Here is a 25075-nt window from a genome sequence, read left to right on the forward strand (position 1 = left end):
ATTTTGTCTATGGAAGAATTTCACAAAGCTATTTATAATAAGGGACACCCAGGTCTTCTTCTTGCTGCATGGTAAGATTTTAGGACTCAAATTATCTTTAATTAAACGCAAATAATTTTTGCAGGAAGGAAAAAATAAATTGGGATAATCCCATATTTCAAGTAATTCTATGGGAAAAAATATTCTAGAATAAAACTTGGGACAAAGAAACTAAGAACCTTCTCCACAAAGATCCCATGTATTTATGCATGGCCTATTTAACATAGGTTTTCTATATATTCTCATGCCCGTCTGTTCCCAACTCCCTCAAACCTCATGGCTGCAGTCAGGTTGCTTTTTATCCTATTTTTGGACAGGGTATATCAGAATTTTTATACATCTCTACTTGTACAAACACGCTAAAAGGAACCATTCTCTGGTGCTCACTGGAATCCCTGTCCAATCAATCATAATTTGCTTTTCATTGCAAGAAATCAGACTCTAAAACTGCATCTGCCTGTGATTTCCCAGCCCACTTTTCCCACTGGAATGACCATAGTCCATCTAAAAGATGGAGGGAAAAGCTTTTTATTCCTTTTTCACATATTTTTACCCAATCTCCGGCAACACAAAGAAAAAGAATATTGACCCCATGGACTCCCAGTCTGTGATTTACAATTCCCATCACTGTAATTAGACACCAAGTGCACAATTTAATGATAATAAAGCAATTAGGTGGATAGGAGAAAAGGCTATTTGCAGACTGAAGATGGATCATTTCTCATCTTGTTATAACTTTCATAAAAAAGAATGAAGATCTTAATGTTCAGAAAATACCTTTGCAAGAGGGGTTACCTAGAAATCACTTAAAAAAAATGATAGTGTTTCTATTAAGTTTATATTTAAGACTTTCTTTTTTATAAACTCTTTAATTAATGTCCCTGAAGTTAATAATTTACTACACTCTACCAATCCTTCATTGTCAATAGTGTCTAACCTAAATAACTATAATAACCAGCTTTCAAAAACTCCAAGTTCTGGGCTTTTTTTTTTTTTTTTCCTTTTTCTTTTCTAAAAAAAGAAAGAAAAGTAGCCAAAGCTATGCAGACACTTCTTACAACTATTTTTGTAGAGGCTTTTATCTCCTTTCTGGTCCGTTCTCTGCTGGTCTGATGCTCCTGTTGCCATAGAAACAGACCTGAAGGTGCTTTGATACAGATTACAATGGTTTTCCCAACACTGAGACATTTCTTTCATCCTCAGTGCAGCAGGTACCCTTCTCACAGGGACAGAAAGGCAAAGGAATAAATCAATCTCTGACTCTTCCATCAATTAAGTTCTCATTAGCAGAATTTATGATATTAGTTTATGAGCTCAGCACTGATCACTGGTACTTTAAGGACTGACGTTCATTAATTACACAGGCCATGCCACAGTTAATTTATTTGCAAGGGAACAGCAAAAATCAAATTATGAAGAGAATCATAATTTGCCATGACTGGCATCGTGTTAACTTCAACAGAAGCACCAGGATTTGGTTTTTCAGCACAGGTAATGCACCATTGCCTTAAAATCTGTTTGCATCAAGTTTCATTGGGCTTCTAGAAAAACCAGCTCAATTGTAAAATGACAGATTATTAAGGCAACACTCAATACAAGTTCCCTGAGATCACTGATTACTTCAAGACAAATCCTATCTTTCCTAAAGGCTGAAGAAAAATCTGTGAGCTGTTTGGATCTCTTCAGAGTATGACCCCAATAATGGACAGTGAAAATTAGAAAATACAAGAGCAATGCCCAAGAAGGGAACCAAACTGTTCTTCTTGTTCATGCAGAGCTCCTTGATGCTTTCCCAGCACCTGATGGATAAATGGAGCTCCAGTGGAAGAGGGTGGCAGCTGCTCCCTTCCCAGCCAGGATGTCCCCACCTCCCCTCCCTGCTTTTCCTCCCTCTCTCATCGCTCTGTTCCAGGCCCAAAGCACCTGGATAAAAGAGCTTTGCTCCTTCCTGAGAGCACAGGTTGTTCTTTCCTCCCCACCCCCAGAGGAGCTTCCCTGGAGCTGTGATTTACAGCAAGGAGCTGAGACCACACCGACTCAGCAGAGATCAGCAAACTTCTCCCAGCGCCCCAAGGACAGAGCCCCAGCAGTTCCCAGAGATGGGGACACTCTCTGCTGACACATTAACATCACTTGGAGCATATGGGATCTGCAGTGCTTTTCAAAAGTAGCCCACTTCTTTTATTCCAAATTAAGACAGAAGCTAATTTTGGTTCAAGAACTGCCACCTCAACAAACAGACAGTGCTAAAAATTGCCAGAATTCTGCAAGGCTCTCTCAGTGGTCTGTCTGTGTCTCTTCTAGCTACCGAGTTCAGTGTGCCATAATTACTTATTTTATTTTGAAACCCATATAGTTGTGGGGGTGGAACCTGATAGAAATGTCTATGGTGCATTTTACACATGATATCTCATGAAACAAAACAGATTATTAGTAATTCTTAGGCATTCTTCCTCCCCAAACCCAAATATCAGCACATTTTGCACAGAGTTTAAAGATTGACATGACAGACTTTTGCCGAGGGGAAACTAGAAGATAACTAGGAAATAATGAAAATCAACCCAAACTGCACAAAACTCAATATACTCTGAACAATTGGAAAATAAGTGCTGTTGGAATCATGCCAACTTCAATTTGGGGAGTTAGAAAATGGTGAGAATCAGCACCAAGGAGTTGCTGCCACCAAAACTGCATCCTATCTAAAAGATTTCTTTTTACTAATGGGAACAACTCAGCTGAGAGCTCTCCTTTTATAGTCCCACTGCCTAATTGTTCTGCAGTGCTAACTTGTGAAAATCAGGGATATTTTTAGGTTCATCACTTATATACATTTCCTAACTGTCTCAGCAGAGCTCTGTTCAGTGATTAACTCTTAAGCAGCATCACCTATGTTATATTATACATTGCACAGGAAATAGCTAGAAAGAAGAATATAAAGTCTAAGTTTTATGATACAGCTATTCAGCCCTTGCACTGTTCTGGATTGGGAAAATAAAAAAATATATTCTTTATAAATAAAAAGCTATGAATTTTCAAATCTCAGAGGCTGTAAGAAAAAAATCTAAACTGCACTCCCAGCATCTCAGGCACAAACTCCAGGAGCTGAGAGCCTGAAGTGCTGCAGTGGGAGATGTGAGCAGATGTTCCTCTGGAGACACACACTGAGCAGGCAGCCACCCACCATGGATTTCCTTCCCATGGGGTGTTCAAGGAGAGGATTCACACAGCTCCTTTCAACACCACTGGAAAATTCCTCCATGCAGATGGACACGGAGCCAGTTTGGGTTACAGGGAAAAGGTGGGAATTACCAGCAGTTATAAAAGTTCATGAACCTGTTCCTTTGTAATTGAATTCTGGTTTTGCTGAGGATTGTTCACTGTAGCAAAAAGCCATTTCAGTTGCAATAAAAGGAGCCTGTGCTTTAATTTAGGAATAGAAGATACCCATGTTTTCTTGGGGGATGATTAATTCAAACACATTCCAGCACAAGAACTGCTTTCATGTAACCTGGGCAGCCGCTTGCAGCTACTTAAGAGAAGACATTTAGGAGAGCATCTGCAGGGATGGGCAATTCCATGAACCTGTGACCAGAAACTCCTCCCAGGGCTGGAGGAAAATGAGCTCAATATATTCTCAGTATACACAGAGCCCTTTTGGGCAGGTTTCCTTCTTTAATTTCTCTGCCTTCCATTATAAAGAATCTTACCTCTGCACTGATTCTGTTCAAATGAGAATTTCATTGTCAGTGTAACCACACTTTGTAATGAGCCACTGTCACATAGCATCATTGGAAAAAAAAAACAATTAAAACATCAGGAAACCAAGCAACTCTCTCCCTTGATTAAATTTTAGGACTTTGAAGTCAAAACCATAGGCACAAAACCTTTATTTCTCCATCAGCCACTTTGGATATTCTTCAGAGATTTAAAAGTCAGGGTAACCACAAGAAAGCAAATGCTTATTTTCATAAGAAAAATTATCTTGCTGTTCTGTACAATTTGTTTTAAAGTACTTATCATAAATAGCAAAAAGAACAAAAATTTTTAGCTCCTTCAGTATCACTTACTGGATAGACTGTGATCATACTGATTTTGTTATCTAGGACATGCTTTTGGGGAAAAGGCAGGGATAATATAGCAATTATTTTGACAAAAGTATGTTTGCATTGTAATGCTTTTTTATTAGGAATATTACCTACTGCCTGCATCTAATAATGTCTAATAATTATCACAATTAGAAACCAAACACATTGAGTTGTTTCCTTAATCTGTAAATAGAGGGGCTTTTTATTTTTAGGGTATGCAATGAAAAATTGCATCAGAGCTGTTTAAGAATCACTTCCTAAAATTCCTACAGGCTTCATTTAAATAGAACACTTTTGTTAATCTGGTAAACAGTGAACTGTTTCTTCCAGGTCTACCTGCATTTGTGTATCTTTTGTGATGAAGCAGGAAGGTTTTCATCTTAATTAAAAAGAAAGTATTTCTGGGACAAGATTTCCTATTACATAAAATTCAGATTAACAATAAAACCTGCCCCCTAACCCTCAGTGACATATGACTGGACTTGATGATCTTGAAGATCCTTCCCAATCAAAGTGATTCTAAGATTCTATAATGTTTTATCAAATTATGTTTGTTGCTGCTCCAGTCTCAAAGATGTCCAACATTTATAACAGTTGTTTTCCATTATAAAAAACTACTACAGAATTAAAAGCAAATCAGACAAGCCCTGCTGCTGCATTTCATTATCCTTGGAGAAAAACTGCAAAGCTTTCTGATTAAAATCCCTTTTTAACTAGTTCTACAGTAAATCTTAATACTCTGCTTTCAGTTACTGCCTTTTCTTCTCATGAGTTTGGTTTGGTATTTTTAATTCCCTAGACCAGTCAAGCAACTCTTTTTTTCCACTCTGAAACCAGCTTCCTACATGTAAATATGATCTAGAAACATGATTAAATGCCAGTGGGGGAAATAAAATGGAAAAAGGAAAGAAAAATATTTCAGGATTTCCTGGAACTGAACAGAAAAAGAAATCTAGTCAGGACACCTAAACCCTCCAGGGCAGACCAGTTATATTAATTTATTCTGGCTTAGTACAGAGGTGATTCTTCAAATCATTTCTCTCAGAGCCCCAGCCATCAAACGAGCAGTGTAATAGTGCAGCAAATGTGGACATCAGCACTCCCTGAGCCTCGGGGCAAACCCAACCCACTGCTGCCACTCTGAACATCAGCATTTCTCAATTAAACTTTCCCACTGGTCCCCCAGCACATGAATTTTTAAGGGTCAATCTTTTTCCTCCCAGCTCTAGAATCACAGAAAGCATAAAATGAAAATCCCAGTGGAGCATGACAGGGCTCATGTCCCATCTCCCCACGGAGGACTCAGGGAATATCCACATCACTGTGGAGAGAAGGGAACCCCATGAAAAATTTCTTTATTTTTTCTTTTGGCAGCCCCTTGCAGCAGTTCCCAATCAGCACAGCCAAAAACTTGCACTGTTACAGAGTTATTTGTCCCTTGCCACAAGCTGCCCTCGAGAGACCTGATCACAGTTTAAGAGACAAAAAAAATATTCAAAGATGGTGCTTGGAAGCCCTTTAACACTTTAGTTCTTTCCCAAATTCCAAACGAAGAGCTGCAGAATTCAACATAAAACATCTCCCTGAAAATCAGAGTAAGAATTTCTGCTGTGTCTCTGCCTTTGTGTCAGGGGTGGCCAGCAGTGAGATTATGACCCACTCAAAGTCCTGCTTCAGCTTCTTCTGAAGCACTGTCTTCATGATCATATACCATTTATTATTTAGTTTTGCTTTTTCTATTTTTTATTCCTATTGCAGGTGATTTCTTTTGTTTTGTTTTAATAAATTCTATCTTAGCACACAGGAAAAAAATAATCTGAAATATTGTACTCTAGAACTGCATTATCCCAATATCCAACCCACTGATGAAAACACCCAACTCCTGCAGCATCCCACAGAACCTCACAGCTGTGGACACTCACACTGAGCTTTCCAATGTGCTTAAGATAATAAAGCTCCCAAATAATTTCAGTATCAAGAGGATAATAACTTGGAAATTGAAATATGTCCCCTTTGACATCCCTGGGTTCAGCTACCCTGCAATGACGAGAGGGTTCTGCTGTTTGATTTTACGTAAGGACACATCTGGATCTTCCCATCCATTCTCTCCTAGGTGCTTAAAGACTAAAAACTCACCAAGTTCAGTCAGATTTCACATCCTGTCACAGTTCACTCACTCTCATTTAAATTATCACTTTTTAATTTCTATTTATTTTGCTCATAATCCTCTCCTGGATTCTCTGTTATAATCTGAAAGGGAAATAGTGCTGATCCAGAGGCCACAATCTGTGACTTCTTTCTTGTGCACTCAAAGTCTTACAGACTTGTACTGAAAAACATAATACACTGGAACAATTTAAATTAAACATAATACACTAGAACAATTTAAATTAATGCTTGAGGGTTTTAAATTATATGCAGCATGCAATTAGGAACATTTTAATATATAACAAAGACATCTTCTGGTCACTGAATTCCATTAACAAAGAAAACAAATATTTAACTCAATTTTCAAGAAACTGACCCATTATCTCTTAATATTGAACACATTTTAATAAAGCACTTCATTTTGGAGGCTGCTTGTACATTTTTACACTAATTTATCCAAGTTTTAAGTATTTCATCTATGACTTCAAATAGTTTTAAGAACATTACCAAGCACCTGAAGTGGAGATGATGCTTCCTGTGACTCTGGAGGGCACCAGCAGCAGGAGCTGTTCAATTCTACTCAACAGCATCACCATGGAGAGGTGGCCATGAAGAGAAATGAGTAATTTCTGTTTGAGCTCCAGAGAGCTGTTAGCCAGCAGGAAAACAACTTCCTGAGCTGCTTTTTGCTAAGATACCAGAGCTCACACCCTGCCAAGTCATAAGGAAATATTCCATTTTTTTTTTGATCGTGTGACTTCTTGTTTCACTGCAAGAGGACATTGTGCCCCAGACACCATCCCTGCACTGCCACTCAGGGATGAGCACTTTATTCCCAAGTATCATTTTCCTTTTGGCACAGACACAGATATTTTAACCTCACATTTCAACAATTACGAGGAAAACAAGAAGAGACTCATTTTAAGCTTTCCTCTTTTACACTCACCTTTATTAAGGCATTGTTTTGCAAGGACTGATTCATTTATATTAAAATGTAATATAAAATGTACAATGTATATAAAATATACAAACGTAAAATATATAAATACAGGGCAGCATAATTTAATATTATTCTGACACACAACAATTATTAGTATATAATGATTATAATTATTGTAATTATTGCTCTGGAAAATTAATTTTATTAATGACAGTATTACTCTTACAATTAATGGAAAGGTTGCACTGGAGCATTTGAGTACACAAATTAATTGTGCACCTGCACAAAGTAATTTAGAAAAGGATGTTTTAATATTTAAAAATCTGCTAAATGTTATGATAAGCTTTGCAGCACACTTCATTTCAGAACAAAGCTTGTGTAACAATCGGGATAGGAATAAGGTGCTGAATTGTAAAAGGGTTGAAATTATAGTCAAACATTTCAGTAAATTAAAGTATAATATTCTACAATCCTCTTTGTGTAATAGTACCCACTAATGTAGCACAATTCTAATAAAACATATTTATTTTCCGATTGCTTTTAATCTTCAAACTGTTTTTGAGCTATTGCTGCTGTGTAAATATTGAAAATGATCATTTGGTAACCCAAATACAGAAAGGAGGCATTAGGCTGATTTATTTAATCACCGAGGCAAAAAACCCAAATCACAAAATGCAGTCAGCAATATGAAAGACCATTAACAACCTGCCACAGATTCTGTCACCACGAAAAGATTCTCAGTAAAATTAAATGGTCTCACACACAAATGTGTGTTCTCATTCCTCAGCTTCAAGTGAACCATCCCAAAGAGCCATTTTACAAAAAAAAAGTAAATAATCAGGAACACTTTCAAGAGCCAAACATTCATTATGGACACAACAGAGCTGCTCATGAATGCCACCACTAAAACTCTCAATCAAGAGGAACTTCCATCAATATCCTGCAGCACAACTGAGCACCAAGCTAAAACCAGATTTGGGTTATCCTCCTTGTGGTTTTAGGAGTGACCAAAGTAAATCAGAAATCATTTTCTGATTAGAAAATGTAGGTATATAGCTCATACCTACAAATCATTGCTTGAACTGTGTTCAGAGAATGAGGAATTCAGCAGATATCCTTTAATTGTTCAGACTTTTGCTGAAATTTTGGGTCCAGTAGGGGTTTTGCCATCAACAACCTCCAGACAAATCAGGGACGAGAACATCACCCATGCAGGGCTGAGCTGGGCTTCACCTCTCTGGAGCTCAAGGCACTTCAAACACACAACTCCCAAATTCCAAGAGCCTGCTTGAGCTGTAATACAACATGTACAGAGCCAAATGCCTCACTGCAAAGCTTAAAGAATACAGGAACTTTCAAAAATGCAAAGGTATGAAGAATAATTTTGGTTTCTTGCTCTTGCCTAATAAGTGTTTTATTACTAAAGTCTGTATCAGCTAAACAAAAGATACTGAACAGAGCAATTACACTCCTAACTTTAGCACTTTTCTTCTGCACCTAAATATAAATTAACTCAAATGTTTAAAAATCTAAGTTTTAAAAATTCTTCTCAGTTCTTCAACATTTCCCCATATTTAAATTTAAAAATGAGAGAACTTTTTAATATCTGAAATTTTCCAAGACCCCTTGTGGCTTCTGCCCATATATTGTTCACTGACCTCCTGGCTGGCATATTGAAACAATTCATGAGAAGCTCATTAAAACCTAGCAGGAAAATTCTTCTGGTGCATTTTATCAGAGGAGATAATAGCCTACAATCTAGAGCATGAATATGTGGTAAGAAACAAAACAGAGCCATTCAGACAAAGAACACTTGGAATGTATTGTTCCCATAAGCAGATGTTAAATTACTTCACTGTAAAGTGGGATTTATAAAACCCAAAGAAATGTTATTTTTATGTGAACAAACGAGATCAGTTTATTATTTCAGCAGGGTGACACAAAGATCCTGCACATGTGTCTCACCACACAGGCAGATGTGCTGAGAGGAAAAACTGGTTGTGGACCAAAAATGCTACAGAAGTACTGACAGAGCAGGATGGAAGGGGAGTATCCAGACTGCTAGACTAGCTCAAACATGAAAATAAAATAAAAACCCAATAAGCCAGCTGGCTCAAGATGAAATTGTCATTTAACTGGAGCTACAGATCCTTGTGTGCAGTGAGACAAGGACCAGAGACAGCTCAAAAGATACACTTGGAGATAAGATAGATACAAAGAAAGCTCAGAAAAAGTTCCAGCCTTTCTGAGAATTGTTAATGTCTAATACATCCAGCATAAAACAGAGAAAATAAAATGCTGATTCATGGCTGGGTGAATGCCTCAGGGCTGTCACATTCTGAGGATATTATTCTTGGTCACACACTCAAGCTTACTTTTCTTACCAAAAATAGATTTTTCTGTCCATAAATGTTCATTTCACAACTGTTAAGACCCACTTGGACTCAATTATGTGTCATGAAGAACCCACTGAGGCCTTTTTTTAACCCACTCTGGTGGGTGGAACAACAGAAATCTGTGCAAAGTGAAATGTGAAATGTCAGTGTACTCACATCAGTGTCGGGCCCCTTGTCAGCCCCAGGACAGGAGAAGGTAACGAACTCATGGCACCTCTTATGAACCACAAAACAGCAAACTGGCAAAAAAAGGGGAAACAACAGTTAGAATGGTTGGTGGTGGGGTTCCCTTTTTTTTTTTTTAATTTTGTAACTAATATAAAATAAAACTTAAATATTTCACTTGTAAGTCAATGAAAGAAAGCAGAGCCCCATGTGAAATAAAGACACAAGACATCAGGCAAACCCTGTGATTAACGAGGAGATAAGCCTTCACATTTAAAAACCAAGAGACTCCACACAATGATAAATCTTTAATGCTGAATACAGCCCACAGTGTTCAAATACAGTGTGGGATGAGCAGTTCCACGAAGCTGCATTTCCTGAATCTAAATCCTGCTCTGTCACAGGAATTGTCAATGTGCATCCAGGAGGCAGAAGTGAGGAATGTGAAGCTGGAATGAAACCCATCCTTGGGTGTGGGATTTGTTCCCCTGCACGCCTGGGGAAGGTCTCTATGAAAATCCAAAGTCTTTCCCAGTTAATTACTTCTGTGAGGGACCAGAGCTCTCTCTGAGTGAGGCTGTGGTAGAGAACAAAGTGTTCTCATAGCACTGAATGGCAGGAGATAATGGGAAAAGAAAATTAGCTCCTGATTGCAATGTGAAGCCCATTCAAAATTCATGAATGATCTCAAAGAACTTTTTTCCTTCTGAGATAAAGAAGCTCCTGCCATGGGATGGAGGCCATAGGTTGTCACACAGGTCCCTCCAAACCACACCAAAGGAACAATTTGCTCAAGGGTGCTTACTTTAAGAGTCATTATTCCAGCTTTTCACCCCCACTCTGGGTTCTTTCACAATATTGAACTTAGTTCAGATATTTTGAAGTTGGTCCACATTTCAATGAAACAGACAATCAAGATTTGAGACTGAAAAAACCTTGTAATAAACACCATCAAACAGGGAGTCAGGATACTTTAATGAAATGATTTAAAAGTAATTCACAGTTTGTCTACGGGTAATGCATTTTCTGTATACTTGAAATTCTGTGTTTCCAACACATAAAAACACACTATTTCCCACATCTCAAGAATAAAATAGACTTGAATTGTGTAACAACTGCAAACATTGAATTTCCCCAACTTCAGGGGAAAACATATTAAATTATCTAAATTGTTCTAAAGAGCTCATTGCAACTTTAACACTTCTCTTTCCCATTTAAAACACACATGAATTTATTTCATAAATAAACAGTGAAGAGAGCTGTGACCTGGTGCACCTGCAGGTCACCCTTATCATCATTAATGATCCCATTAATGCCAGCCTGGCCTCATTCCCACCCCTAAGTCTGCCTTTAAAGAAGTGTAATCACCCTTCTCTCTCTCCCAGCTATTTGTCATCAGTATCCCATGCAGAAATTGTTTCCAACTGTTCTATTTCCGACGTGGCATATGTTTATTCTTTGGGCAAAGGGAATGAAGTGGGTTTTGCTCCAGTGATTCCAGATTAGCTCTGCCCACTCCACTTGAGCCAGAGCTGTGGCTCGGTGGCTGCTGCCCACTTGCTTGTCTCGTTTGTTAATCAACCCCCATCCCAATGAATCCTGCAATTATCATTTTGATGGTTTGTTTTCTACCAACTGAAAGATCACTAAGTGGCAATTACCATTAACATAACTTGCAGCTGAGTCATATTTTACTTTCAGATAGTATTTTTGGTTCCAGATCTTCCAGTCTCAAGGACAATGGACTGATTTGTGTTTTCAGGAATAAACCACATGCAAAGAAATATAAAAAAAAAATAAATTCTTGGTATATCCTTCAGAAAATAAAGACGTTAACTAATTACTTTTGTAAAAGTTGCAAAATATAATATGATAAGCAATGCAAAAGATCTGAGAAATATTATGGGAACATCTGGAAATCTGTAGAATGGAGCAGCTTCACCAATGCCTGCCATGCCAATTAGGACCTTTGGCTGCTCCAGCTCTGCCTTTATTCAGCAAAGTGTGTAAGGAAAACTGCATTATCTGGGCATCTATTTTGGGCAGAATTTCTGAACCACCACAGTCACGTCCTATCTGGGAGCTGACAGCCTCTCAGAGCGTGTGAAGGAATTCATTCAACCAGAGACAATGTCAACCTTGTTTTTAATATGATTGAAGCGTCAAGATAAAGATGTGGGAAGAGGAGCGCCACTGTTTGCTCCAGCCTGTGAACTTTAGCTGTGAACTCCCCTGGAAACGATGCTCATCACACTGCAATGGAAAGGATTCAGCTGCCAGAGTAAGCAAACCACAGAGGATTTGTCCTTTTGGACTTGGGGCTACACCTCAAAACTGTGCTAAAGCTTTGATGTTACTTCAGCTTTGGATACTGAACTCTCAAAACTGAATTTGTGTCCAGCCTAATGAAAGATTGCCTGATGTGGGCGACTCAACATAGACAGCCTTGATTCTTTTTCCTGTATTTCCCTTTGTAAAGGGTCACTTATCTGCAAAGAGCCTGGCTCCTTAACAGGTGACCCAAAATCATCAGACCTGTGTGGCTTTTTGAGAACACTCAAATGAGAACCAAACACAGAAATAAACAATGCAACAAGCAACTCTCATGGCATTATAAATCCAATGGGAAAAGAACAAGTGTCAGCTGAAATCCATCTGACAGCCATCATTTCTGTACAGGAAATTTAACATCCAAATTTTCATGTTGAAACCCAGCCATTGGAGTGTATTTAGCATTTGTTTTTAGTGTTTTCTTTATTTCACAGAACAACACAGATCTGGAGAACTCGTGTAAAAATTTACTCTGTTCAGCTAAGTGCAAACAAAGTATCATCTGCTTAAAATAACATGTCTTATTTTTATTTTTTGGGGAATAGAGATGAAAAATAACTTCTCACTTGTTACTTGTTTTGAAAAGATGTTAAGAGCTTCACATCACTTACTGCAGCTGTTAAGAAGTCACATTATGTTCACCACCTTCATGTAATGAAAGTTGTATTGCATTGCTTTGCAGAAGCTGCCAGGAATTTTGTTCCTTTACACTTTACCATGAGCTGAAGTGAGCTGGCACACATTATGCAGAGTAGCTCGAGAGCAAAGTGGCATCTCGAGGCTGACAGCTAAAATTAAAAAGAAAATTATTGAGGTATTTTCATGTTTTGACAGCAGGATTTTGATGTGTGGTGTATATATAGAACCTGGCTGGGAGCTTCCATCCTCTGCAGCTCCGGACTTGCTGTGGCCAAAGGCTCCCTGCAGCCCAGGGAGGGACAAAGGGAGGGATGCAGAGAACAAAACAGGCCTTGTGCTGCAAAACCAGGCTAACTGCTGGCTCTCTGCTGCCATGTGGCATCTCCCAGGCTGCTCCCTGCCCTCCCAGAGAGCAGGAAATGCCAAATGGGCAGCACAAAAACAAGGAAGAACTGGGGAAGGAGCACTCAGTGCATTCTCAGAGCAAACAATCTGAAGATGCAGATTGTGGGATTTCTGGTACATGATGGAGGGCAATTCATTCTACTCAACAACCCTACTCAACACTGTTCTGTCCAAGCACAGCACTGAGAAAATCATGCTGTTATCAATAATACATACATAAATATCTATATATTGACATCACTTGGAGTTACAAGGCTCCACTGTGAATTTCCAGGTTTATTCCAAGTTATGTGGAGATTGTTGTGATACATGGTCAGGGGAGAGCTCTCTGCTAAAAAATACTGCTACTGATGGCTTTCATGTATGACACAGATGGATGAGACCAAAGTGAAGCACTGCAATCATAAATAACAGAAATAGAAGCAATCTTTTCTATTAGATGATCTATAAAGAAGAGAAGCCATTGCTGAGCCCACATATTACTCAGCCATATGTCTGAAGAGCTCCACAACCACTTTCCAAAGAACAAGGGGTAAAAAAAAATCAAGACAAGAGTCACATGCTTTACAACTGAGAACTATTAGAAAAGGTCAAGAGATTGATTTTTATTTTTTTTTTAATCACTTGTAAACTCCCACTTTTGCAAGAAAAAGAACAGAGTAGGTGAGTCTTTCCATTAGATATAAATAGCTCTACTACACCACAGGATTTATTTATTCAGTACAACAAATTAAGCTACAAACCTAAAGGGTGGAGAGAATATATTTACCAGAGAGTCCAACAGAACTGTCAGTTACCATCTACATAGAAATCAGTGAGGCTTTTTCAAATCATCTTTGACTACTTTTTTGTACTCATACAATTATTAAGGTTAAAAAAGAGCACCAAAACCATCAAGTCCCACCTTGGAACAAATACCACCATGGCCACTGACCAACACTCAAGACTATTGTCCCAGCCCAAATGATGAATGGATAACATTTTAACCAGTGTAGAAATCACATATTTTCCTATCTAAACCAACCCCAAAACTGTCATGGCATCATTGGGTGCCCCACAACAGCAGGCACATCATTTGTTTCCAGGTTTCAAGCATTGATTTTTCCAAAGGAAGCAGCACTGGAGGTCTCGTGGGCAGCAAGAGGGAATTAACTCTGTGCACACTCAGTGTTTGTTATTGGGGTCCTGCTTTGGGGTTTTTGAATAAGAATTGATCCTGAAGGGGCTCCTACAGAAGTTCAGGAAGAACAAAATCCTCTCTGGGTTACTCTCAGAGGTTTCTGGAGCACTTTAGAGTCTCTGCAGGAGTTTGGAGCAGGGAGTCATCGCTCTGTTGCTGTTTCACACGCTTTGCATTCTCACTGAGGCCACAGAATTTCCCCCAGGGGCTCATATCAGTGCCTGTGTCTTCTGCACAGCACCAAGCAATGAATGAATGAATGAATGTGGCACATGGCACGTGTTAGAGCATCCTAAGGTTAAATATAGCAATTACAATAAATAAAAAACAGAAACAGTATTTCAAAACAGACAAATCAATTAAATACCATCTACATTTATTGTTTAAGTAAGTACTGTTTAAATAAGTTTACTAGGAAAAGATAAACAAGAAGAGTAGGAATTGAGATATAGGATGTAGCAATATTTGTCTTTCTCCTCTTCTGAACACATTATAACTTGTAAAAATATAATGAAAATCCCTCTTACATTAAATACAAACAAGGCTGTAGATTATAAAGCAAACACAAGTCACAAGCAGCCCTACCTTTGACTGCTACCGATGTACTGAATCCTCTAAGAATTTTTAAAACCTAAATTACCCTAACTTTTCCAACATGTATAATTTATAATACACCAGCTTGCTTTCGTGCCAGTGCTTCACCCTGTCTAGAAGGAAGTGCCTCAGGAGAGTAGCCAGGCTAACACTTACAGCTGCTTTATGCAATCTTTCCACTTGGCATTTCCCACTCCTTTCTGACTAAAGCAGCCTGGAGCCCAGTGAGACACAGTCTGTTCCAAGCTAAGATAGTGAATAAGAAAAACAACATCTCTGCCCATCACCTGAACCTGTTCCTGAGCTCCTCAAAGCTCCTTTGTGAGCCCACAAGGTCACACAGCACCTTCACAGCACTAATCTGTGTAGTGCTACACATTTCCTGCCTCATGGGTTACCTTCATTTTTGTTGTAATTTCTGCAAAACTCGAAAACCTTCTCAAAAACCTACCCTGGGGCAAAAGTATAGAAATACACGAAATCAACATTGATAAATTAGGGCTGATTCCTATTTCTGAAGATCCATGTCTACCTGCTAATAATTCCTCTGCCTAATCTCGAATTCATACCTCTGACCTTGCCGCAGATTTTCTGCTTGGTCAAGTTCAATTAGACTAAAAAAACTAAGGTGGAGGACAGAAATAAGACTGCTGTAAACTCTGCTGTTTAATTATTTTTTTTTTTTTTTTTTTAATTTGAGAGAAAGTAAAGGTTAACTGCAACAATATCTTATTTGTGTGAAAGGATTATACAGATTGTCTGGACAGTCTTAACTACTCAGGTCATTAACTCCTTTACACTAAGTAGAAAACAGATGGATGTCTGGTAAGCTGACTTTGCAAGCTCCACAACAGTGTGCAAATACAGGCTGTGTGCCTGGCAGGGAATGCATATGCATTTACATTTACCCAAACAACTTTGGCAGACCTGGCAGTACCGTGGGATAAAATTGTAAATATATACCTGCACATTTTAAATTAGAAATTTATACCTAACATGATTTTGAAACAGTTTGGATTTAGTAAAATACCTTACCTAATATATTCAGATCTGTCTGAATGCTATATTCAGATACATATTACAGCAGATTTGTCATTTTTGCCTTCCATTACAGGAAAAAGAAGGTACATGATACAGTTTATTCTACTAAAACTGTAGCACAATATTTGCAAAACTGAGGAAGAGTTTCAAAATATTAGAGGATTTAATGCAATATGAAATATTCAGCACTGCTTCAATCTACTTGTTAATTATATACTTTCTGAGACAGAGATCACTGTTTCTATGTAAAGCCCTTGCTAAAATTTCACAAAACCATTAATCTCCCTCCTTTGAGGTGTCCCATTTTGTAAATGAATAATAACCCAGAAACCATCTCTCAAAACCAGTGCTGAAATAGCTATTTTGAGAACTTGTACCAACAAAAAAGGTGACCCACAATCACAGACTTTTCCTCTCACTTCTGCAGTTTGAATTCACTTCAGTAAATGCATTTTCTGCAGCCACAAAGCCCCTCTGGGCGCTGCTCTCAGCTGCTCAGGCACAGCAGTGAGGAACAGCACAGCTCTTCCAATTAAAGAGCTAACACAATAGGAGAGCCCAGAACTGCTTCCTGTGAACACTGAGCAGTAGTTCTTCAGATTTTTCAGCTACTTCAGCAGTGACCTCAATTGCAGAAATTTGATGTCTCAAACAGAGCAGCTCCTTCAGTTTGAGGCGTCACCCAAGGGAGAGGGAGCAGGAGGAAGCAGCACAGGCTGTACATGTTTTCAGGCTGTATAAAATGATGGGACATGAGATGAAACCAGCACTTCAGAACGCAGTTCTTGGGTTGCCTGTCGTTCTGTAATTCAGCTGGAATTGGAGACAGCGAGAGCGAGCAAAGAGCATTTGGAAAATCATGGTGGCAGCCACCACTACAAGAGAAAGTCCCTCAGCCACATTGTGCAGCATGAAAGATGAGGTGCTCAGTGAATAAATCATCTCTAGAACCAAGAGTGAGGGCAATGGCTTTGCTTTTGCAAGAGCAGCCACAATCCCATGGAGCCTTCTCCCAGTTCCACCTCTGAGCTCAGAGCTGCTGGGCAGAGCCCGGCCCCAGGAGCTGCTGCCCAGAGCTGCTCCTCGCTGCCAGCCCAGCTGGGAACGGCACTGTTCACTCAGGGAATGCACAAACAGCAACTTCAGACAGAATTAAGTGGCTTCTTGATCTTTCAGCTGACGTTAAATCACCCCCACGGTCAATGGAACGCGGCCCTGCCACGCTCCGAAGGGAAGGCTGGACCCCCTCACAGCTCCAAGCATGGAAAACTGATGGAATAAAGAAAGCACACTCACACAGCTGTGAGGTTTTACCATGAATTCTTTAGTATAAACCTTATAGCTTACTTTTCCCAGCATCTTATTTCACAATTTAACGGTACTGAGCTGTAAACCAAAACATTTCCTGCGAGTACAATTTGTGAGGACACCAATACAGTAAGGGAAATGCCAGAGCTGAATGCCAAGAGCTGAACATTGAAGTACTTTGGGATATTTTGAATTTAGGCTTTCAGCTGTGTTTGAGAAACCCTATAATATGCTAACAAAATTAATGAACCTCCCTTGCCAGTAAACACAAGCCACACACTCATTCCATTCTTGCCAAATAATGTTTGTTTTCTTCGGGATGGCAAGAGGTGAGGCCAGGATGACACTGAACAAGGTGTTTGAAATAGGAACAGAGCCATACCCTAAGCACTGAACCACAACAAATAAACCTCCTGCAATACGTGTTAGGACACAATCCTGACTGGAGATTTATTGAGGAGAGTTGAGAGGTTCCAGGGTGACAGATGATCCCCAGATTAGTTGAGATGTGAAGTGATCCCCTGGAAGGTGCAAAGGAGTGTGTGGATGATGTCAGAAGATGTCACACAGCAGCTTGAGCTGCTCCATGGCAATGAGCCTCACCTCCTCTCCTCTCCAGGTTTTTGGATGACTACAACCCCACAAAGAGCCAGCAGCCTCCTGCCATCCCTGCCCTGAGGCCTCCACACGTTCCATTCCAAGAAAACACACATTATTTTGGTTTGTTTTGCCAGTAATTATTCTCTGCCTGTCTAAACCTACCAGAAGTGTGTATTCAATAGAGAAAAGCATTTTAAAACAGGAAGGTTTGAAAGACACGGCTGAAATTTTCAAAGGATGTGGAAGAAAAAGATCAAGTTCAGCTCCTTTTGCACAAAAGGGTTACTAATAAAACCAACTGATAATCCCTGGTTACTAATAAAACCAGCTAATAATTCCTTTAGACACTTCTCTCAAAGAATTCAGGCTTGTTTTTTAATCCTTACCACCCATTTTCTTTCAGCAGTAGTATTATATCAAGAGATTTTGTTAATTAAAGATTTTTCCAGTTCCTGTTTCTCTTCATTATTTCCATGTTACCCAACAGATGCCTAATATTTGTTGCAAGTCTTATCCAATTACATACATCTTATTAAAGGGTCATCTGCTAGAAACTTCAATATGGCTTTCCTGCTCTCATCAGTCACTGCAAACATTTCATCTCAAAGAAACTGCAATTTCTCAGGAAGAAAAACAACATACACAGAAAAATGTGAACTCCACATTAGACTAATGACAGTTAGAAATTTGTTGCCAATGTAAGACAACACACAAGACAACACACACATTGGGAAACCAATTAAAGAATTAAGAATATTCACCCTCAGATTTCTTTTCCACAGTATGTTTGGTGGGTATTTTATTTACTCCTAACAAGCAGATTAATTTTGTAGGTTTGGTAGTTATCAAAATTACATGGTTGACTAAAAGACATAAGTTCCAGTAATTCATTCCAATAGTGAAAGTGATATTTATAAGAAGTACCTGTGGGCTCAGAGGTTGGCAGTACATAAATAACAAGATATGAAACCATGGAAACATGTCATTTAATTATGAACAAATTATTTATATTTGCCGTAAACCATTTTATGGAAAAAAAAAATAAATTCAAAACAAGGAAGGAGCTGAGATGGGAGATTTCCAGCAAGAAAACCCTATGGCAACAGTCAGTGGAATTTTTCACCAGGTAGAATCACAGAACCATAGGCTGGTTTGGACTGGGAGAGACTTTAAAATCATCTTGTCCCACCCTGTCCCACGGGCAGGGACCTTCCCCTGTCCCAGGTTTCTCCCAGCCCCATCCAGCCTGGTCTTGGACATTTCCAGGGATCCAGGGGCATCCACAGCTGCTCTGGGCACCTGTGCCAGCCCTCCCCAACCTCACAGAGAGGGATTTTTCCTAATTTCTAATCTAGTTCTTCCATCAGTTTGAAGCCATCGCCCCTCGTCCAGTCACTACAGGCTCTTGCCAATCCTCTCCTTATATCCCCAGTAACTTCTAAAGGTAAATTTTGAGCATGAACTGAGAGCACTTGAGCAGACTGTGCCTGTCAGTCTGTGAAACCAGCACCAGGCACACACAGAGCCCTCCTGAGCTCCCCGAGCCTGGCTCGATGCTCAGCTGTCTGTGCTCCTGGGGCAGAGCTGCCAAGGGTAAGTGACCACTTCAATTTGACATATGGCACATTGCTGTCACAACCAGGGGCCCTGCCTGCTCGCTTCTATGTCCAAACACTCACACAGCCCATTGTTTTTGGCAATGTTACTTTTAGCTGGAGCAGTTAGCTCAATACACAGCACGTGGAAGAAGCTCACACAGCCACCAGAGTAGCCTAGATTTACACCAGGGAAAATATCCATGTGATAAAAACCTGCATTGATGTTGAAACTCAATCCTTCTGGTATGATTACACCAAAGATCTGAGATGATTTCTTCATTTTGTCCATGTGGCTGAGGAAGATTTCAAAGCATTTTTAAGCAGAGTTGACACTCACAGATCCTGATAATTATCTCAAAATGCTCCCCAAAATTTAGTCTGTGTTTGAGCTCTCAGCTCTTAGAAACAATCATAATTATTCTTGTTACTAAACCATATAAAACCCTGACTGTGAAAATTGTGTTAGAGCATTTTCCACTGCATGCTCATGACATATTTGTGCAGTCCTTGCTGGCTCACTGGAGCAGCAATATAAACAGCATTTCTTCGTTTCTGTCAGATAGACTGAGTAGTATTCTCATGATATGGAAAGGTAAACACTATTCCCTCTCCCATGTATTTACTAAAAACAATATATTAGCACAAATGAAAAACGAGGCACGAATGCCAGTGATGAATTAGCTGACATTCATCCCAGAATATTGCTTCCAACAGGCCAAGAATTTTCAAGCAGCAGTAAGAGCATGGAATTCAGTAAGCCATGACTCAAACCAAAATTAAAAAAAAAAAATAACAAGAAAGATGAGATTTCAACCCATTCCCACTCACCACAGAACATGCATTAAGGGTCTGCAGAGTAAAAGTGAAGCAAATCAATTTCTGTCATTACTGTCTTTGCAGAGGGGTTTTATTCAAGGCTTTGCTGTGTGGCATTGGCACTCTAAAAATCAGGTCATAAAGGCATAAAGGCAACTGAAAAAAATTGAAGCAGTCTGTGATTGAGTATCAAATCTATATCTTGGTAAAGAATACAAGAGCCAAAGTTTGGGCTTCAGGTTGACAGTTTTTGGGAGCACCAACTACTAGCTGTTAAAATAAGAAATCTTTCTACTTTTCATGAGAGTTTAAAAATATAACAACTTTATTAAAAAGAAAACCCAACACTTTCTTTTGGACTTTAAAGCTTGTCTGACCTAAATAATAACTATTTCCCCTAATTAGCTGTCCTCTTTCTTTCTTACAGTGCAACAAAGCAATGCATTTTTTTACAATATGCATTTAACATAATTAGAAACTACAGCTTAACAAAGTCTCCACAATACACCTGTGGGTGCCTGAAATGTCATGTTATTCCAGAACTAATAAAAGTACTAGTGGATGTATCCATTTTAAGTGAAAAGTCATTGCTAGAGGCGTCATATAAATAAATCATCTCATTAGGTCTGAGGATAAGTTAAAAGGGGCCTATTTCATATTTTTGCAGGAGGAATTAAACACATGTCAGAAATTTATCACTGGACTCTCTGCTTAACTGCAGCACTCTGCTGGACTTGAGTGAGTCAGGGGGAAGAAGGAAAAAAGCCCCCAAGGAGCAGAAGGCAGGCACTTGTGGCACACAGCACAGGGACAGCAGGGCAGCCCAGCCCAGGGGGCCAATAGCCATAGAAAATAATAAAATAATAAAAATAATTAATAATAATAATAAATAAATAAGTAATAATAATAATAATAATAATAATAATAATAAGAAGAAGAAGAAGAAGAAGAAGAAGAAGAAGAAGAAGAAGAAGAAGAAGAAGAAGAAGAAGAAGAAGAAGAAGAAGAAGTAAATACATAGACATATACATATATAAATATATAAATATATAAAATATAGAAATAATCCTGGGAAAGGACTGCAGCACTGGTGAGCAGCTCCCAGGAACCCACTGAGAAACAACAGAGACCGAAATTCCAGCACTTCACGGGGATGAGGGCTCTTTGTTGGGCTCTAAAGCCTGGCCAGTGACACTGGGAAAAGAAAAGTGAAAGCAGGGCAAAGCCTCCAGGTTTATTGGACATGGTACATGATCCAGGGAGCCTGGGGCATGTCACCCCACTGCAGCAGTTTCCTCAGAACTCCAATATTTTCACTCCTCTTGCTTCCAAATCACAGAATTCAATGTTCAACGTTGAATTCAATATTCAATGTTGCATGTCCAAGTTCTAACAGAACACTTGGCAATGTTTCTCCTGAGACCTCACTTTAGTCTGTGGAATTTTTCACCAGGCAGAATCACAGAAGGTTTGGGTTGGAAGAGACTTTAAAATCATCTTGTCCCACCCTGTGCCACTGTCCCAGGCTTCTCCCAGCCCTGTCCAGCCTGGCCTTGGGCACTGCCAGGGATCCAGGTGAAGTAAACAGAGTAAACAAAGATCATCATAGCTAGTTTGGAGTGAGATTAAAAACCCACTTTTCCCCCTTGCAAGATCTGAATTTAAGTCCTTATAATTAATAGCCTGCGTAATACCGTTTTATATAATGCAGCTCATTCATTACATCTCACCCACACTTAAATGCTGTTTCATATTTCTGATGGTGAATATTCCATTATTTCAGCCAAAAATAGTTTTTATTTTCAATCATTTTATGCCTTGTAATGCTGCACACTGCAGGGTGCTTAAATCCTTCACAAATTGAGTAAAATAATGCAGCAAAACCGTATGAAAGTGAGTGATTTATAGAAAACTTCATGTTCTCTCCATAAACAATGTGACACTGTTAGAGATGCAGATGGAAAATAACAAATTCCAAGAGGCTCCAAGTGGCATGCAAACAGATGAATTCTGCATGAATTATGCTGAAGGGGTATAATAAATGTACAAGTAATTTCAGGCTCCAAAGTTTGGGCAAGTGCATCCCACACACAGAATAGTGTCACACATTAACAAACTACTAGAAAAGAGATCAAACTTCCATCAATACCTGGATGCACTGTGGATTTAAAAGCTGGAGCCTTGCTTTAAAGCTGGCATGATTAATTTGCAAATATATAATTCCTAAAATCAGTGGAGAATGGGGCTTCAAAAGGGACAGAACCGTCTTAGGCAAATGGCCAGGAGAGAGGGAGAGAATGTGAGAGGTCACAAAAAACTCCAGACAGACTTTTTCCATGGAAAACTTCTTAGAAAATCAATTTCTTCACCAGTATGGGTGAAAACATCCCCTCAAACTGGAGGGCAAGGCTGCAACACCCGAAGCCTGAGGTTGCAGCAAGAATTCTCCTGTGACAGAGCCTGACTGTGCTTGACGGGCATGGAACAAGCTAAAAACAAGCTAAAAACAACCTCAGCCTGTCAAAGGCTGCTGAAGAAAGGAGAGTTAGGCTGTGGTTCCACAGCTGCTTCACATGGGCAAAAGCAGCAGCTCTGCACAAGGAAACATTTCCAGCTGTCATTCCTGCCCTGGACCAGAACCTTCTTTTTGCAGACACTCCTTTATAAGTGGCACAAAGGCATTTTCTCATCCAAGCATTTCCTCCTGGGCACGTTAGCACTGCTTTTATGCTGGTGCAGCAAAATATTCCAAGTTACTGCCCAGGGAAGGATGGGTGAGCAGGAAATGAGCCAGGGAAGCTCCTGAAGTGCAGCTCCAGGACAGGACCAGGCTCCTTCCAGCTCGGAGCAGCTGACCTGGGCTGTGAAAGGACACCAGAGCCTTCACCAAAGGCTCAGCACCTTCACAGCAGAAATCACACAGGAAAATTCCTCTCTGGGGTTTTTCCCCATTTCCCCAGCCACCTGCTTGTCCTTTATTTTAACATCATCAACCCCTAGAGGCAAAGGCTGCACTTTGTATTAATTGAGTGATTGTTCAGTTCGAGGCTGCCGGAGTTACAGCGGATGCGCTTGGTGAGGATTTCTACAGCTGGAAGCCCAATGGATGCATTTGTTCTGAAACTCACTGACTGGCTAAAACTCGTTAAAAACAGATTTATGAAAGTGACTCAGAATTTGGAACAAATTGAAGATGAGTAACAAAACACAATGAACAGAAAGATTGTGTTCCATTATTTTTAAATCGTGCGGTGCTGACAACTCGCACGGACCCTGCTGAGGACAGAGCCCAGTTCCTTTCCTTCCATGCTTTTAGATTTGCTTCCTTCTCTGCACCTCCTTAAGGTTCAACTGCAGAATTAAAAGGTTGGTTTTTTTTTTCATTTTCTTCATGGACACACTTCTGCTAAGCAACAGCTGACACCACAACTAATAATAGTAATGCCAGGTATTGCTGTAATCAGGAATTCATGGTTCATTTCCCTGCTGCATAATGAAACCTCATTCCCATTTCTGCAAAACACAGATTTTTTTTAAAAAAATTATACTATTTCAGTTATGTTAAGCTTTTGTAGAAAAGCCACCAAAAATATAAACTTTTCTTTTGAACTGCTGCTGCATGGTGTAAACTGGTATTTCACATATTTATTTTTTTATTTGTGAGGGACAACAAAAGATTGCATTTTTGTCTTAATACAAAAAGGGCTCTTTTACTTTGTTTGGATTTTACATCCATTCACAGAGACATTAACACAGTAAGTCTATTAACAAGTGCAAGGGGTATCACAAGTTCAGTTGTGGTAATTAGTCATATTTCAGCTTTAAATGCTTCTCTGCTCCAAAGAAAAAGATTATGGTTTTTCTTCTTGCTCTATTACCCAACTGGCATTTAAGTCAATCTGCTGAAAGTGTATCTTCTTCAATGGAAGCTCAAAATAAACCATTAAAGGAATATGCAAATCCCTGAGCTTTTTGGGATTTTTTAATACTTTAATCTAATAAGAACATTTTACATGACTAAGAAATTCTGGCTGAATCTGTTATTCAGCCCTCCTTTAGCTCTGCCATTAATTCCATTTTTGCTGTCATGAACATTACAAAAAAAAAAAAAAAAAGGAAAAACCCCTATTTTACTGGCAAGATGTTTATAAGAAATGTCAAGTTCTTGTACAGGTTGCACGAAACAAAGCTTCATCCCAACACATATTCCCACATTAGTACAGTCAGGAAAGCCTTTCCACAGAACATGGAATCAAAGAATCATTGAAAGGTTTGGGTTGGCTGGGATCTTAAAAATCATCTCATCCCACTCCTGCCATGGCAGGGACACCTCCCACCATCCCAGGCTGCTCCAAGCCCTGTCCAGCCTGGCCTTGGGCACTGCCAGGGATCCAGGGGCAGCCAAAGCTGCTCTGGGCACCTGAGCCAGCCCTCCCCACCCTTCCAGAGCCTCCTCCTAATGTCTAATCTGAGTCCAAACCTGGCACTTACTCAACTGTTTTATTCCAGCTCAGATGGGAACCAGCACTGCAGGGCCTTCAGGGCTGCCCCCTGCATGGAGATGTTTCATCATAAAGTTCCTATTCCCCAAATCCTACCAGGAAAGATGACCTCTCACCTCTGCTGTTAAAGCTGCACCAGGAAATTAATTTTGTGCTGCTGTAAACAGATTGGATAAATACATGCTGAATATAAGGAATATGGAAGGATATTGATTAGCAAGTGGTGTCCTGCCACAAGCCATTGCCAGCTGGGTTCTGCTCCCTTCCAAGAGTCAGTGAATCACCAAA

At 39.5% G+C, this 25075-nt stretch overlaps 1 protein-coding gene across 3 annotated transcripts in view; it reads right to left on the minus strand.

Moving 5' to 3' along the window:
• Positions 1 to 25075, minus strand: part of PRKCA (protein kinase C alpha) — a 135303-nt gene that overhangs the window by 68792 nt on the left and 41436 nt on the right. For all 3 annotated transcript variants that reach the window (XM_086856977.1, XM_086856976.1, XM_086856974.1), the window contains exon 3: positions 9765 to 9847. In XM_086856977.1, coding sequence (XP_086713103.1) covers positions 9765 to 9847 — 83 coding nt within the window. The remainder of the gene's footprint in view (positions 1 to 9764; positions 9848 to 25075) is intronic.

This window comes from Cyanistes caeruleus, chromosome 19 (assembly GCF_971803275.1).
Source record: "Cyanistes caeruleus chromosome 19, bCyaCae1.hap1.1, whole genome shotgun sequence".
Taxonomy (NCBI): domain Eukaryota; kingdom Metazoa; phylum Chordata; class Aves; order Passeriformes; family Paridae; genus Cyanistes; species Cyanistes caeruleus.